General features: G+C 36.2%; 1 protein-coding gene across 1 annotated transcript; it reads left to right on the top strand.

Annotated features, from left to right (window-relative positions):
- Positions 1–1,072: 1,072 nt before the first annotated feature.
- On the top strand, positions 1,073–15,664 carry LOC133303436 (probable plastidic glucose transporter 3). The gene is made up of 12 exons (XM_061503347.1): positions 1,073–1,176; positions 1,263–1,330; positions 1,423–1,555; positions 5,155–5,254; positions 5,340–5,452; positions 5,597–5,690; positions 13,180–13,333; positions 13,484–13,627; positions 13,722–13,795; positions 14,108–14,196; positions 14,690–14,804; positions 15,476–15,664. Exons 1-12 carry the CDS (start codon positions 1,073–1,075, stop codon positions 15,662–15,664), a joined length of 1,377 nt encoding a protein of 458 aa, XP_061359331.1.
- Positions 15,665–15,912: the final 248 nt, after the last annotated feature.

Here is a 15,912-nt window from a genome sequence, read left to right as displayed (position 1 = left end):
TCCTCGTGAAAGAAGAAGAAGCAATTCATTTTCCTTTTTTTATTTTGGCACAAACTTAGTGTTCGCTTTGTTACAAAGTATTATTGACCACTATTACAAAAAAAAAAAAAAAAAAAAAGTATTATTGACCACCCAAAGATTACGTGACATACTGACACGTGGCATGGTGTGATGAACTACCCCGACAACTATTAACTGCCAGCAGTGGAAAAAACAGTTGGAGAAGGAACGGAAGCTTAAGAAGCACGCAAATCCACAAGATAATTCTCTCTTCTTCCAATGTGAACTGTGTGCCAAGGGTGGAAGTACCCCTCACTTTCTCAGCTGCTTTCGGATTCAATGTTATCGCTTTTTGTTCAGCCATGCATTTTCAACGCCATTCAAAGTCCCCATCACGTTCTTCTATCTCTATACTTATAAATATGATGTATGAACGCATTTGCAGTTCCTGTATTTATTTTTGTGATTCTACAATTATAGTACTGATAGAAAGCTTCTTCATTTCTGTTTCTCTAAAAAAAAATGGTGAGATTTTCGGAAAACCAATGCTTTTACAAAATCATTGTGAAATTTCCCTGTTTTCTTGCCATGCAAGTAAAAAAGAAAATCAAGTTATGGAGTAGTGTCAGATCTGATCTGACAAATGTTTTGAAATTCTGTTGTTGAAATTGGTGACTGATGAATTCATTGATATCTGTTTGTTGTTGCAGTCTGCGGAAAGCTACTCTCTTCATTTTGATCCTTACAAGCGAGTGGCATCCAGGGAACAAATACCTGACTCTGATAAACGGGAAAATACAAGTATTATTTTGTTCTTATAAAGTAGTTGCATTGCATTGATTATTGGTTTCCAGATTGTGCTTAAAAGCATTGAGTATATTTTTCACAATCGATTTCCTTTCTGAACTTGTGAGTTTTGGTTTGAAATAGCAAAGAAAAATTGTGCAGACAGTGATATACACACATCAGAACACTTTTTCCTTTCTTTATCTCTTTTTTCCTTTTTTGTTAAATAACCCAGTTGGAGAAAATCCTTTTTAATGATGTCACTGATAGAGGAATTTCATTGTTCATGGCTTCAGTACGTTTACTGAATGGCAAAGCTTCATGGCGGCGTTCGTTGGGGCATGTACTAGTGGCTTCTCTTTCTTCATTCTTATTTGGTTACCATCTTGGGTATGTTCTTCTACTGTGAAGCTTGATCCAGATTCTATCTTCTTGTGTCAGTAAGAAATAAATCAAATTCCTTATTGCTAATGCAGAGTAGTCAATGAAACCTTAGAGAGTATTTCCATTGATCTTGGCTTTAGTGGGAATACCATGGCTGAAGGTGCTTCGTCTGATTGACACTAAAACTATTAATAATATTTTATATATGTCTACAAATTTATCAAATTTTATTTCATGCTTTTGTTGATGAAGGTCTTGTAGTAAGCACATGTCTAGGAGGTGGTTTTGTTGGATCTCTGTTCTGTGGGTGGATTGCAGATGGAGTTGGGCATAGAAGGGGTTTCCAGTTGTGTGCTTTGCCTATGATCATTGGGGCATCAATGAGGTATTACCATCATTAGGCACAAATATATTCCTGTCTTCAATATCTGTATTACCTTGCTACCTTGTGCATTAAAATGCAGGTTTTGTGTCTAAAAAAGAAAGTGCAAAAGCTATGCTGTTTAGTGTTTACTAACAATATATAACCTAAAAAGTATGTTTTTCCTTGGAAGGAGGATAATTTTCTTCTAATTGGTTCCACTACTGCGAATTCATGCCATTTTCAGAAAAAGTTAACTTTTGATCATCATTGAATTTGTTCCATGATAAATTGGCGGTAGAAATTCTCTTTTATTTTTACTGTTGATCATTTGCTTAAATCCTGTTACTTAAATCATGGGTTAAGTTGTGAGGCTTCAAGATCCGTTCAGACAATCTCTTACTGTACGTTCAAGCTGAGCTTTTCTATTGCCTGACTTATATTTGTTTCTGTTTTTTTTTTTCAAGTTAGTTTTGATAGATGTTTTTGTAAATAAAACTCAGATCTGAATCAGGAAAAGTATAAATTTTTTGAGAAAATCATTTTACAACTCTAATAATTATCACGATAATATAATGGACTGACGGTGAGCCCCTTACCTCATCATCTCTTCTTTATAGTTACATTTGTTCAGCTAATTGTTTTCAATTTAATGTCTACCTGGTACATGATATTTTTCTGCATAAAACAGCTGATAAAAATTAAAACCATAAAAAGAGGGAGAGTGCACGAGAGAAGATTAAAAAATAGTGATGATTGTATGTTTAAAAAGAGTTTCCATTGTTCAAATTAAACATTAAACTCTTTTATCTATTCTTTTTTATGTATGTATATTGGGAAGAGTGTGACACAAGTTGTGTCATTTTATAGATACAAAAAGGTAGGATTCACGTCTTTATTTTTTTTTTGTGGTACTCACACCTCTTTCTGTCTATGGGGTGTACTGAATTGAGATTTTAAACGATTTTAATGGATTATTTTAGAACAAAAAAATCCATCGATATTCACTTAGGATTTTAAAGGATTGAAAAAAAGTTACGTGGTATTCGATTAGGATTTTAAAAGATTATTTTTAGAGTCCGTCCAAATCAGGTGGTATTCAATAAGAATTTTAAACAAAGAAAAAACAATATTGTGGTATTCAAAAATCTAACGATTTTAGTGAATTTTCTATTGGTGTGGATTTCGTGTGGCTTTTTAATAAGAAGTATGAATAGGATGTCTCTCTCACAATCTCACCATAAACCCTAAGATTTCTTGAGATTTCTCTATTGCAATACTTCTTATTCCTTTGGCGGGTCGACTCACTCAAAATTGGGTTTCACTATAGGAGTTTCGTCAAAACTCAAAAATAATAGATTTTTGAGCGATTTTCATCACAAAACAACCCAAAAACAACAATCCAACAAGATTCTAATATAATCCATATCAAAATTAGCATATTTTTTAGCGATTTTTGAGAGCTTTTGAAAGTTTAAAAAGTGATTTTTTTAACTATATGGGTCGCGATTTTTCTTGACACAAAAATATGTGAATTTTGTATTAAAAAAAATAAAACACTAGAAAAATAATAGGGGAACAAAAAAAACCCAAACCAATTTTGTTTTACACATGATGAAATGAGATCGATTTAAAGAAAGATTGAAACTTTCAGAATATGAACTCTATGTTTCGTAACAATACATTCATGAACGAAATTCCTTTGCTATAGGAAAAAATTTCAAACAATTTTTGTGTCAATAGATCACTAAAAATTTACTTTTCAAAAGCCTCAAATCAATTTAAGGTTTCAATGTATCAATTGAAAATAATTTGAGAAATTTTCTAAACATTCATGTAACAAAACCCAGAAATTCAGATTGAAATTTTCTTAGAATATTCAATGAAAATATGCATATGATATATAGTTAGAAAACTCTCATAACGTAGAATAAAAACACCAAGGTTTCCAAGATCAATAACAAAAAAATGTAAACGAAATTTTATCATGAACTTTAGATTCTCTATGCAAATTTTGAATTATTTTAATAAATAAATTTTTTTTGCATCTTATAATCATATATACATAGCTTAGAATAGATATGTAAAGAGCAAGAGTTTAATAGGAAATCAAATTACATCAAATTAAAAAAATTATATTAGATTTTACTTTTTATTAATATCATTGCATTTCTTTATATTTTTATTGACTCTTGTAATTTTGAATGTTTGTTAAAACCTTTCATATATTTTTTAAAATCTTATAAATTCATATTGTCCTTCCAAATCTTATAAATTCTATTAAAATCTTTTAAAATCCAAAAAATTTGATTGTAAAAAAAATCTTTTAAAAAGTCTTTAAAATCACTACAATTTTATATTGTCTTTTAAAATCTATAAGATTTTTGTATTTATGAAATGACACAACTTACGTTATTTAAAATGATACACATTTAACCATAAAAAAATGAAACACTTTTCCCATATATATTTTGGATTTAATGTTTTTGCTTTTATTGTATAATTTATTTTTATCATAATCATATAAAAATAACAGGAAAATATTTCTGCAGTTATTCCAGATAAGTCATCTGCATTTACTTCCAAAACGACGTCATTTTGGGATTGAAATATAAAAAATTATAATTATAAAGACTATAATAACTTTGAAATAAATTAAAATTACAAAATCACCATAATTTTCGCTTCAAAATGACGTCGTATTGAACTTACTGTATATAACTTATTTGCAGTAACTGCAGAAAAAGCGAACTCTAAAAATAAATGAATCCCATCATAAATAGTTGAGAGAAATTTTTTTTAATGAAATCCATTCAGTATTGTGTGGGCCTGGCAGAAAAACTTTTTCTGCTTTTCCATATATTTTCAAGGGAAAAGTGTTTGTCATTTTAAGAGAGATATAGACACAGAATTATTTTAAAATTTTAAATTAAAAAAACCACCCACTCTCTCTCTCTCCCATGATTTTCATTTTATGTGTCTATCTCTCTCTCCTAAAATGACATAACTTATGTCATTTAAAATGACAAACACCAAACCCTATTTTCTATGGGCAATGATTTTCTCCGTCCATATACTAGAAGATGTTTTTCCTGTAGATACATCAAGTTATGTGTCAAATTTGTTTTTATTTTTTATTTTTATTTTAAATCGATGGTCCCATCATTTTGTTTCACTAGGAGATAAATTTTTAATTTCTGTAAAATAAGAAAAGTTTATCCCATTTTCTATATTCCACTGCTATTTTTTTAAGAGTAAATATCATTTTCGGTTCTCAGCAAATTTTACGATATCCGTTTTAGTCCCTAGCAAATAAAAAAGTTATTCGTGATTCCTAAGAAATTAAAAGTGGACCCATTTTTGTCCTTTTGAAGGACTAATGTGATTTTTTTTTTAAAATTTGTGAGGGATCACGATTTCAACTAAACGGGTCTATTTTGAATTTTTTAGGAACCATAAATAATTTTTTTATTTGCTAAAGACTAAAGCAGACATCGTAAAATTTGCGAACCAAAAACAGATATTTAGTCTTGATTTAAAATTAATGTCTTCCTTCTCCACAATGCTTGTCTAATATAAAACTCCAGATAAAGCTATGAACTTATTATTTACAACTTTTACAGTGCAACAGCAAAAAGCCTTTGGGGTATGCTTTTGGGAAGGTTATTTGTTAGAACTGGAATGGGACTTGGCTCACCTCTTGCGGCTCTTTATGTGGCTGAGGTACACTACGAGATCATGTTATTTTTCAATAGAGGTCTTTTCAGTTTCTTAAAAACTTGCCAAAAAAACCCATTCGCATTTATAGGTCTCACCTGCAGCTGTAAGGGGTACTTTTGGGAGCCTAACTCAGATTGCAACATGTCTTGGACTCATGAGTTCTCTCTTTATTGGACTCCCAGCCAAGCAAATGGTGGGATGGTATGAAATGTTATAATAATAGGCTTAGAAAAGTTCATGGACATGTATTTAATGTAGAGTTATCTGTCAATTCCATTTCATCTGTCACAGTTTCGTTATTTTCTTTTTGGAAATGTTTTATGTTATGTGGACTTTTGTGCTCAGGTGGAGGATTTGTTTCTGGGTATCTGCCATTCCTGCTGCATTACTTGCCCTTTTCATGGAGTTCTGTGCAGAGAGTCCTCATTGGCTTTTTAAGGTTATCTACTTGCCAATGTAACTTATAAATAACTTTCAAGTACTAACTAAACTTGATAGACTTTCAGGTATTTGTTTTCTACTATTTTCGATCCTTTGTTTGGAGGCTAATTGATTGGTGGAATGAAGTACTAAAAAAAATTTGATACTCATCTTGGCTTATATATACCTAAGCATGAACTTTTATAATAGCCCTAGCCTAATTATTTAGTAGATTACATGTAATTAAGTAATTAAGCATGTATTAGTGAGTAAAATTAAGAATAGAGCTTAATTAAGTGAATTGGGGTCACATTTGAGGTAAAAAGTGTACTCAGTGAAAATTAAGGGGTATAAATGAGCGTAGGCAAAAGTACCCAAAATATAAAAATGGAAGTGGAAATATTCCTAGAAAAATATTCCAGACCTTTGGGTAAAGTTTGGTGGTGAATAGAGTTGAATAGATAGATGAGCTAATACCTGCTTAAAGTCACTTAACATAAGTTAAGTGACCAAAGCAACTAAAGGACCCCATTTCTTCTTCCCAACCCGTCGAGCCACCAGGAGAAAAAGAGAAAGAGAGAGAGTGAAGAGCAAGAGAGAAAGGGAGAGAGGGAAAGCCATAGATCCTTCAATCCTCAACCATTTTTAGTGATTCCAAAGCCTAAATCACTCCAAATCTTCTCCTCTTCCATAACCCTAGCTTGGTTTTGTGTGGAAAGAATTGCGGTGGGAGATTTCTTCCTCCCAAAATTCGACCCACATGGCTTTTGGAGGTGTTTGAAGACATTTCCTTCAAGGAGAGCTTAAAGGATCCACACTCCTTGGTTGTGCAACCCTTTGTGGTGAGTTTCCACTACTTGAATCTTGTTTTCATGAGTTAGGTACATGAATGAATCGAATCAACACCCGAAAGAGAGGGATTCCAGAGACTGTGCTGGTATGGGACGGTATAGTTGCGAATAGCTTATAAGAATTAATTGGTACTACCTATACAAACAAGATGCATCTACTTTTCGGTAGCCCGGAACTGAAGAACTCCATAGTTAAGCGTGCTTGACTTGGGGCAATTCTGGGATGGGTGTCCTCCTGGGAAGTTTTCCCGGGAAGTGTGCGAGTCAGGACAAAGCACGCTGAAAAGTCTCGTGTTAGTGTGTGGGGACAGTCGTTGATCCTTGCAAGTTGCCAGGCATTACACAGAGCAGTTTCTTAGGGAAACTTGTGGATTATCTTTATATCTTCTTGGTGTTTAATGCTTTATAGTTATTTTGGTACTTTTTATGATTATTGCATTTGTTATCACTGAGTATGGGCCTGATCAACTCATTTCTGTGTGTAACATGTGTAGTGTCATGACGAGGAACCGGAATAACGCTGAGGCATCGAATGCTAATGCTCAGCCAGAACCTGTTTTGGCTGCTCTAGTTAGGCCCCGAAGTGGTCGGGGGGCTACAGGTGAACAATTTGATCCTGTGGCGGCCACTATGGCGGATATGCAAAGTTGACAGGCTGCTAGTTGACAGGCTAATGAAACATTGACGAAAACTAATGAAGATGCGCGGACTGCCATGGCCGCGATGATGAATGAGTTGAGGACATTGAAGGGTGCTAGACCTGAGAACCGGCAACCCACTCCTCCTCCTCACACTGCCACGCCTACTCCACCTATTCTACAGGAAGAGGGTGAAGCGGGTAAAAATGATGGTGAGGCCAGTCACCATTCTTGCAGTCATAGTCATCACACTGAGGTTCGTCAACCACGTGTAGAGCATGTCGATGAACATGAAGCCGAAGAAAGGAGATTGACGGCTTTCAGAAAACACAAACCTCCTTCTTTTAATGGAGGCTATGACCCACTGGTGGCAGCAAAATGGCTCCAAGCTATGGAGAAGATCTTCAGGGTGATGAGATGCCCTGATACATTGAAGTTGGTCTACTCTGTGTATATGCTGGAAGGTGAAGCTGAAGACTGGAAAATCACCTGGCGGTTGTTCGAGACGTTGTTCTTAGACAACTACTTCCCCAGGGAGGCTAGGGAAAAGAAACAAAATGAATACAATGATCTGAAGCAAGGTCGATGTCAATCGACCAATATTTTGCCAAGTTCAATGAATTGGTGAAGTACGCCAACTATGGGAGAGCCCTACCTACTCCAGCTGAGATGACCTCCAAGTTTCAATGGGGTCTGAATGAGAAGATGTCTCGGAAGATGTCAAATTGTGACACCCGAGAGTTTAGCAGATTTGTGAATCAGTGCCGAAAGGTAGAAGAAGTACACAATGTGTCCAAGACCAAGAAGCCTTCTGAGGCCCAGGCACCTAATGCTAATGAGAAACGAGCTCAAATTATTGGAAGAACAAGAAAATGAAGGGTAAGAAGCTGAGTGTGAACAATCCACTTGACTTATTCAAGAAGCCCGGAACTTAAAAGAACTTTGTTGATAGAGGATTTCCTCCCAAGTGTAGAGGATGTGGAAAAGAGCATAGAGGTCTGTGTGCTACGGGTGAAGTTATTTGCTATAAGTGTGGAAGATCCAGCCATTACTCTAGACAATGCCCTCAAAATGAAGTGAGGACCATGACAATTCAAGCTACTGTTGTTCCTGTTTCGGTTGTTCCACCTATGATGGAGTCCCAGACTGTTGGTAGAGTATATACTATGGACCGTCAGCAATCAGAAAAGGCTCCAAACCTTGTAAAAGGTACAATTTATATTGATAATATGGATATTGAAGTCTTGTTTGATTCAGGAGCTACACACTCCTGTATGTCTGATTTTATGGTCGTTGGGCTAAATTTGCCTATGTACGACATTTCTCCTCCAATGAAAGTGGTGACTGCTACTGGAGAGAAGTGTTATACATCAGTTTTATGCAAGGATGTTGAATTTAAATATGAAGGCCGAGATTATGTGTTGGATTTTATCTGTTTGCCTATGATCAGTCTTCAAGTTATCTTGGGAATGGATTGGTTATCAAAGAATTGTGCTATGATAGACTGCTGTGGAAAAAGCGTTGTGCTTTCTGCTGATGACTCTACTACTAGTTCTTCCCCATATTTATCTGTGTTGCAGGTTAGAAAGGCTTTGAGGGCCGGAGCATTGGGATATGTCTTTGTGGGGGGTTTAGTGGGTGGAAGTCATGAGGAGATCAACAATATTCCCGTGGTGAAGGAGTTTGTGGATGTGTTTCTGGATGAGATTCCGCAACTTTCACCTCAGAGAGATTGAGTTCACGATTGACTTGTTGCCTGGTGTGGGGCCTATTTATTTGGCTCCATATCGGATGTCACCACCGGAATTAGCCGAGTTAAACAAGCATATTGAGAAACTTTCGGCTAAGCAGTTTTTCAGACCAAGTGTGTCCCCGTGGGGAGCACCAGTTATATTTGTCAAGAAAAAGGACGGTAGCACGAGATTATGCACTGATTACCGTCAGTTGAATAAGGTTACCATTAAAAACAAGTATCCTCTCCCTCGCATAGATGATTTGCTTAACCAGTTGAGGGGTGCTTGTGTCTTTTCAAAAATTGATTTGAGGTCGGGTTACCATTAGATCCGAATTAAGCAGGAGGATATCCCGAAGACTGTTTTCCGATCTAGATACGAACATTATGAGTACCAGGTAATTCTATTTGGACTCACTAATGCTCCGGCGGTGTTTATGGATTATATGAATCGCATTTTTAAGCCGTTTCTGGATCAATTCGTGATTGTTTTTATTGATGATATCCTGATATATTCCAAGAGTAAGGAAGAGCATGCGGATCACCTGAGAACAGCGTTGCAAATTCTTAGAGATAAACAGTTGTATGCAAAGCCTTCAAAATGTGAATTTTGGCTTTCTCAAGTGCAATTCTTGGGTCACGTCATTTCCGCTGAAGGAGTGGCGGTTGATCCTAGTAAAGTAGATGCGGTTATTGATTGGGAGAGACCCAAGACTGTAACGGAAGTAAGGAGTTTTCTGGGATTGGTTGGTTACTACCGGAGATTTATTAAAGGATTTTCGGCAATGGTTCCAGAATCTTAAGGAGAAATTGACGACTGCTCCGGTGTTAGTGCTTCCTGATCCGGAAGGTGAATTTGAGTTATACAGCGATGCTTCTAAAAAACGGATTAGGATGTGTACTGATGCAAGATAAACGAGTGGTAGCATATGCATCCAGGCAGTTGAAACCGCACGAGGAAAATTATCCGACCCATGACCTAGAGCTTGCTGCAATTGTTTTTGGGTTGAAACAATGGAGGCATTTCTTGTATGGAATGAAGTTTGCCGTATTTAGTGGCCACAAGAGCTTGAAGTACTTGTTTGATCAAAAGGAGTTGAATATGAGACAACGACGGTGGACCGAGTTCCTAAAGGATTATGATTTCGAATTAAAATACCATCCCGGCAAGGCTAATGTTGTAGCTGATACATTGAGCCGTAAATCTGTGAGCTTAGCAAGCATGATGATGAGAGATTTTGATATGATTGAGAGGTTCAGAGATATGAAATTATCTGAAGTCTTTCCAGTCAGAATTTGTGACATCGAAATTATAAGAATCGAAAATGAAATGATGACCAGAATTAAAGAAGCTCAACTGCAAAATGAAAGTGCTAAACGACTGAAAGGTCAGAGTGGTGTATCATGCAATGAGGAGGGGATATTATTATATCAGGGCCGTATTGTTGTACCTAGGTAGATGGTAAAGGAAGTAATGACAGAGGCCCATAAAGGTCAATTTACAGTCCATCCGGGAGCTACAAAGATGTATCAGGACCTAAAAATTAATTTCTGGTGGCCTGGTATGAAGAAAGACGTTGCCGAATACGTCTCTAAATGTCTGGTATGTCAGAAGGTCAAGATTGAGCATCAAAAGCCTTCTGGTATGTTGCAACCTCTGGATGTTCCTGAATGGAAATGGGAGAGTATCTCCATGGATTTCGTAGTGGGATTACCGCGGACATAGGCTAGTTATGATTCTATATGGGTAATTGTGGATAGATTGACCAAGTCCGCACACTTTTTACCAGTACGGGTAGATTTCTCGGCTGAGAGATTGGCTAGACTCTATGTGAAGGAGATTGTGAGGCTTCATGGGGTGCCTGAGAGCATTGTTAGTGATCGGGACTCGAAGTTCACTTCCCGCTTCTTGGGAGCATTACAGGAGGCTCTTGGCACTCAGTTGAGACTGAGCACTGCCTATCATACACAGACGGATGGTCAGACTGAGAGGACCATTCAGACGTTGGAGGATATGCTGAGGGTTTGCACCCTGGAGCAGGGTACTGCATGGGATCGATATCTCCCGCTGATTGAGTTTGCATATAATAATAGTTTTCATGCTAGTCTGGGTATGGCTTCCTACAAGGCCTTGTATGGTCGCAGGTGTAGGACACCTACTTGCTAGTCAGAGGTTGGGGACACAGAGCGATTTGGTTTGGATTTTGTTCAGGAGACCACTGAGCAGATTAAAATGATTAGGGATCGTCTGAAAAAGACTCAAGATCGCCAGAAAAGTTATTATGATCTCAAACATCGGCCTCTAGAGTTTGAGGAGGGAGATCATGTGTTTTTAAAGTTGTCACCGGTTATGGGTGTTGGACGAGCCCTTGGAGTGAGGAAGCTGAGTCCGAGATTTATTGGACCCTACCAGATTCTACGTAGGGTAGGACCGGTTGCCTACCAGCTTGCCTTGCCTCCTCAATTATCAAATTTACACGATGTGTTCCATGTTTCTCAGTTGAGGAAGTATGTAGCTGATCCTTCTCATGTGGTTCAACCTGATGATGTTGAGATTCGGGAGAATTTGAAAACTCCCGTAGGGCCACTGAAAATACTCGAAAGAGATGAGAAGAGGCTGAGGAATAAATCCATTCTTATGGCAAAAGTTCAATGGGAAGGAAGGGCGCCTGAAGAGTCCACTTGGGAGCGGAAAAACGAGCTTCTCCGGCAATATCCTGAGTTTAAGGACAGGTATGTTCTTGATTTTGCGGACAAAATCACAAAAAGGTGGGATGACTATAATAGCCCTAGCCTAATTATTTAGTAGATTACATGTAATTAAGTAATTAAGCATGTATTAGTGAGTAAAATTAAGAATAGAGCTTAATTAAGTGAATTGGGGTCACTTTTGAGGTAAAAAGTGTACTCAGTGAAAATTAAGGGGTATAAATGGGTGTAGGCAAAAGTACCCAAAATATAAAAATGGAAGTGAAAATATTCCTAGAAAAATATTCCAGACTTTTGGGTAAAGTTTGGTGGTGAATAGAGTTGAATAGATAGATGAGCTAATACCCGCTTAAAGTCACTTAACATAAGTTAAGTGACCAAAACAACTAAAGGACCCCATTTCTTCTTCCCAACCCGTCGAGCCACCAGGAGAAAAAGAGAAAGAGAGGGAGTGAAGAGGAAGAGAGAAAGGGAGAGAGTGAAGAGCAAGAGAGAAAGGGAGAGAGGGAAAGCCATAGATCCTTCAATCCTCAACTATTTTGAGTGATTCCAAATCCTAAACCACTCCAAATCTTCTCCTCTTCCATAACCCTAGCTTGGTTTTGTGTGGGAAGAATTGTGGTGGGAGATTTCTTCCTCCCAAAATTCGACCAACATGGCTTTTAGAGGTGTTTGAAGACATTTCCTTCAAGGAAAGCTTAGGGGATCCACACTCCTTGGTTGTGCAACCCTTTGTGGTGAGTTTCCACTCCTTGAATCTCGTTTTCATGAGTTAGGTACATGAATGAATCGAATCAACACCCGAAAGAGAGGGATTCCAGAGACTGTGCTGGTGTGGGACGGTACAGTTGCGAATAGCTTATAAGAATTAATTGGTACTACCTATACAAACAAGATGCATCTACTTTTCGGTAGCCCGGAACGGAAGAACTCCATAGTTAAGCGTGCTTGACTTGGGGCAATTCTGGGATGGGTAACCTCCTGGGAAGTTTTCTCGGAAAGTGTGCGAGTCAGGACAAAGCACGCTGAAAAGTCTCGTATTAGGTGTGGGGACAGTCGTTGATCCTTGCAAGTTGCCAAACGTTACAACTTTATCTTTGTTATGATTTATATAAAGTTTAATTCCTGGTTAGAAATTTTAGACTGAAAAGAGACCGAGGGAGTGAGAGAGGTAATAGAACCTACCATGGATTTAGACCTCTCTTTTTTGGTTCAACTTTATTCTGATGAGTAGTATTTGAAGTGCTGTTTCTTCTATCTCCCTTCTTCGGACAATATTCTGCTGATGTGCTGTTATAGGAAGGCACTATTGCTAGTTGACTTGTGATTGATCATATTGCTTCTATCTTGGTCAACAAGAAAGAGATTCGCTTTCCTAGATTACTGAGTTGCCCCTCTCATAAAGATTAACTCACTTGGCAAAATAAGTGAATATATAAATTCTTCATGATGTCCTTTTTTAACCTATTATTGAACTAGTTAATCATAAGACTTCCAAAGTTTTTCGTTTTTAAAATAAAAATAAAAAATTAGTTTATTTTTCTACTCAGGGACTTATAATTCTTTGACTTTGTACAGAGAGGAAGAAGCATTGAAGCTGAAGCAGCATTTGGGAAGCTATTAGGAGGGATACATGTGAAACCTGCAATGGCTGAACTTTCAAAGTCCGACAGAGGCGATGAATCCACCACAGGAAAACTCTCAGAATTACTCTATGGCCGCTATTTCAGATGTACATATAAGTAGTTTGGTCGTGGAGCAGTTTATAGTTGTATCTTCTGGATGATTGCTTAATATATCATAAATTTCTCAAAATATTTGTTTGGTTAGCTCTATAGTTGCTCTTATTGATAATTGCTTAATTGCTAAATTCATTTTGCAGTGACGTTCATTGGATGTACGCTTTGTGCTTTACAGCAGCTATCTGGCATAAATGCCGTTTTCTATTTCTCTTCAGCCGTTTTTAAAAGCTTTGGTGTACCGTCAGATCTTGCAAACACATGTGTAGGAATTTGCAATTTATTGGGTATGTTCTGGTTCTATTTTCAATTTACTTATAATGATTTGTTATTGGTAATTGCTGTATATTTCCCTCCACCTTGTTTTTTATGCCACTTCAGGGTCAGTACTTGCAATGATTCTGATGGATAGACTTGGAAGGAAAGTGCTTCTCTTGGGGAGCTTTTTTGGCATGGTAAAAAAATATAATGAAAACTATAACTTTGCTGAATTGATCTTTTTTCAAACTCGAATATTGCTTGGGTAAAATTTCATCAGAAACTTTTGCACAAAATTCAAACTATACTGCATGCATTTCATCAACATTTCCAAAATCTGGTATTGCATCCGAGTTAAGTTGAACTTTGCTTGGTTGGATAATATGACTTCTGTGATCATACTACTCTAACTGTTTTTCCATTTTTGACTATTATATAATCTATTGAAATTTCGTAAGTTGGCTAATGAGAGTTACATTATCTGACCTTTACATATTTTCTGTGTTTAGGCCGTATCAATGGGTCTACAAGTCATTGCTGCAAGTTCTTTTGCATCAGGATCTGGAGCAATGTATATATCTGTTGGTGGGATGTTGATGTGAGTGGTCAGAAAGCTTCAACTTGCATGGCGAGGGGGGGGAAAAAATTAAAAACAGAAACTAAGAATAATTATATGGAAAAGATGGAAGGAAATATATTGCAGCAAGTCAGCAACATAAAATACTTGCAATATATAAAATTTCTTTGCTCTTATAGGAATATTCAGTAAATGGTTTTTGAAAAATCATTATTAGTGAGTATAGCTTATCTTTGCAAATTAAATGTATGCATTGACAAGTGATTAACATATATTTCAATTTTTTTTTTTGTGTGTGTTGAAAACATAGATTTCAATGTCATTTTAACTGCATAAGAACAGAGCAATAAATCTAATGTAGGTTTTTCATTAATATTTGATTCTCTTTTTCTGAAAAGGATAGCTACATAGTTTTGTTGTTGTTGGACAAATAGCATATAGACCCATTCCTTGTTTAGAAATCTAACTTTTGAATGTAAGTATTGCTAAATGTGGAATTGACAATGCAATGCAGGTTTGTCCTGTCATTTGCTGTTGGTGCTGGTCCTGTTCCTGGTCTCCTCCTCTCCGAAATCCTACCTGGCAAGATTAGAGCAAAGGCAATGTCTATTTGTATGGCTGTGCATTGGGTAATTTTCTTCTGCATTTGTTCCTTTTTAACGATTCTTTGGAGTATATATATATATATATATATATATATATATATATATATATATATAGGTCACAATCATTTACATCAGTTTACACTCTTAATCTTGACCATTGATCTTACTTATATCAATAACCATTATTTTGCACTAGTGTAAGAATATCTTGCCCCTATATATATATATATATGGGATAGGTTATTCTTCCTATCATTTTTTCTGCCTACCTTTGTCTACCACTCTAAAATACTATTAGATCAGAATCTTAACTAACATTTATCTTTCTCTCTCTTTTTAAGATTCTAATCTAACAGTGTTGGAGTGTGATAGGCAGAAAAAAATGGTAGGTAGAATAACCTGTCTCTCCTATATATATAAGGGTAGTTTATATTTATAAACTTTTTGTTTACAAACTCTTACAAACTACACTATAAACTACGAGTAAATATAACCTACCCTAGTCCCCGTATACATTTTCTTCCAGGCTCTAAATTATCAAAATCAATGTGCATATAGGAATGGAGTTTTGGCCTCTCGAATTTCATCAGTGTCATTTTATTTCCCACCTTGTTATCTTTTATCCACGGTCCATTTCCTTGTTCAATGTTATCGAAGATCTTTAAGATTGCTAATTATACACACTTGTTTAACAGGTGATAAACTTCTTCGTTGGTCTATTATTTTTGCGCTTGCTGGAGCAACTCGGGGCACAACTCCTCTATACTATTTTTGGTTCATTTTGTGTAATGGCTGTCATTTTTGTGAAGAAAAATGTCCTCGAAACAAAAGGCAAGTCACTCCAAGAAATTGAGATTGCACTTCTTCCACAACAACAAAACTAGATGAACTCAAATGACCAGATGGGCGAGGCTTATTATCAGCATAATGATACTTCAGGGGAAATGTAAATCGTATCATGAATAAGGTTTTTATACTATTTAACTTGACATAAACAATTTCAATTCTTCCATTGTAAATAAAATGTTTAATACCAAAAATAAAATGTGTCTCATGTCTAACGTTACTTTTATTTAAATTATTTATTCTTATTTTAGCTAACCTCAAAATCTTTTTCAATTTTATTTTTTAT

The sequence above is a fragment of the Gastrolobium bilobum genome, unplaced genomic scaffold (genome assembly GCF_033153095.1).
Source record: "Gastrolobium bilobum isolate Gb01-03AN ecotype WA unplaced genomic scaffold, APGP_CSIRO_Gbil_v1 utg8714, whole genome shotgun sequence".
In the NCBI taxonomy this organism is placed as follows: Eukaryota; Viridiplantae; Streptophyta; class Magnoliopsida; order Fabales; family Fabaceae; genus Gastrolobium; species Gastrolobium bilobum.
This window is presented reverse-complemented; position numbering and strand designations above follow the sequence as displayed.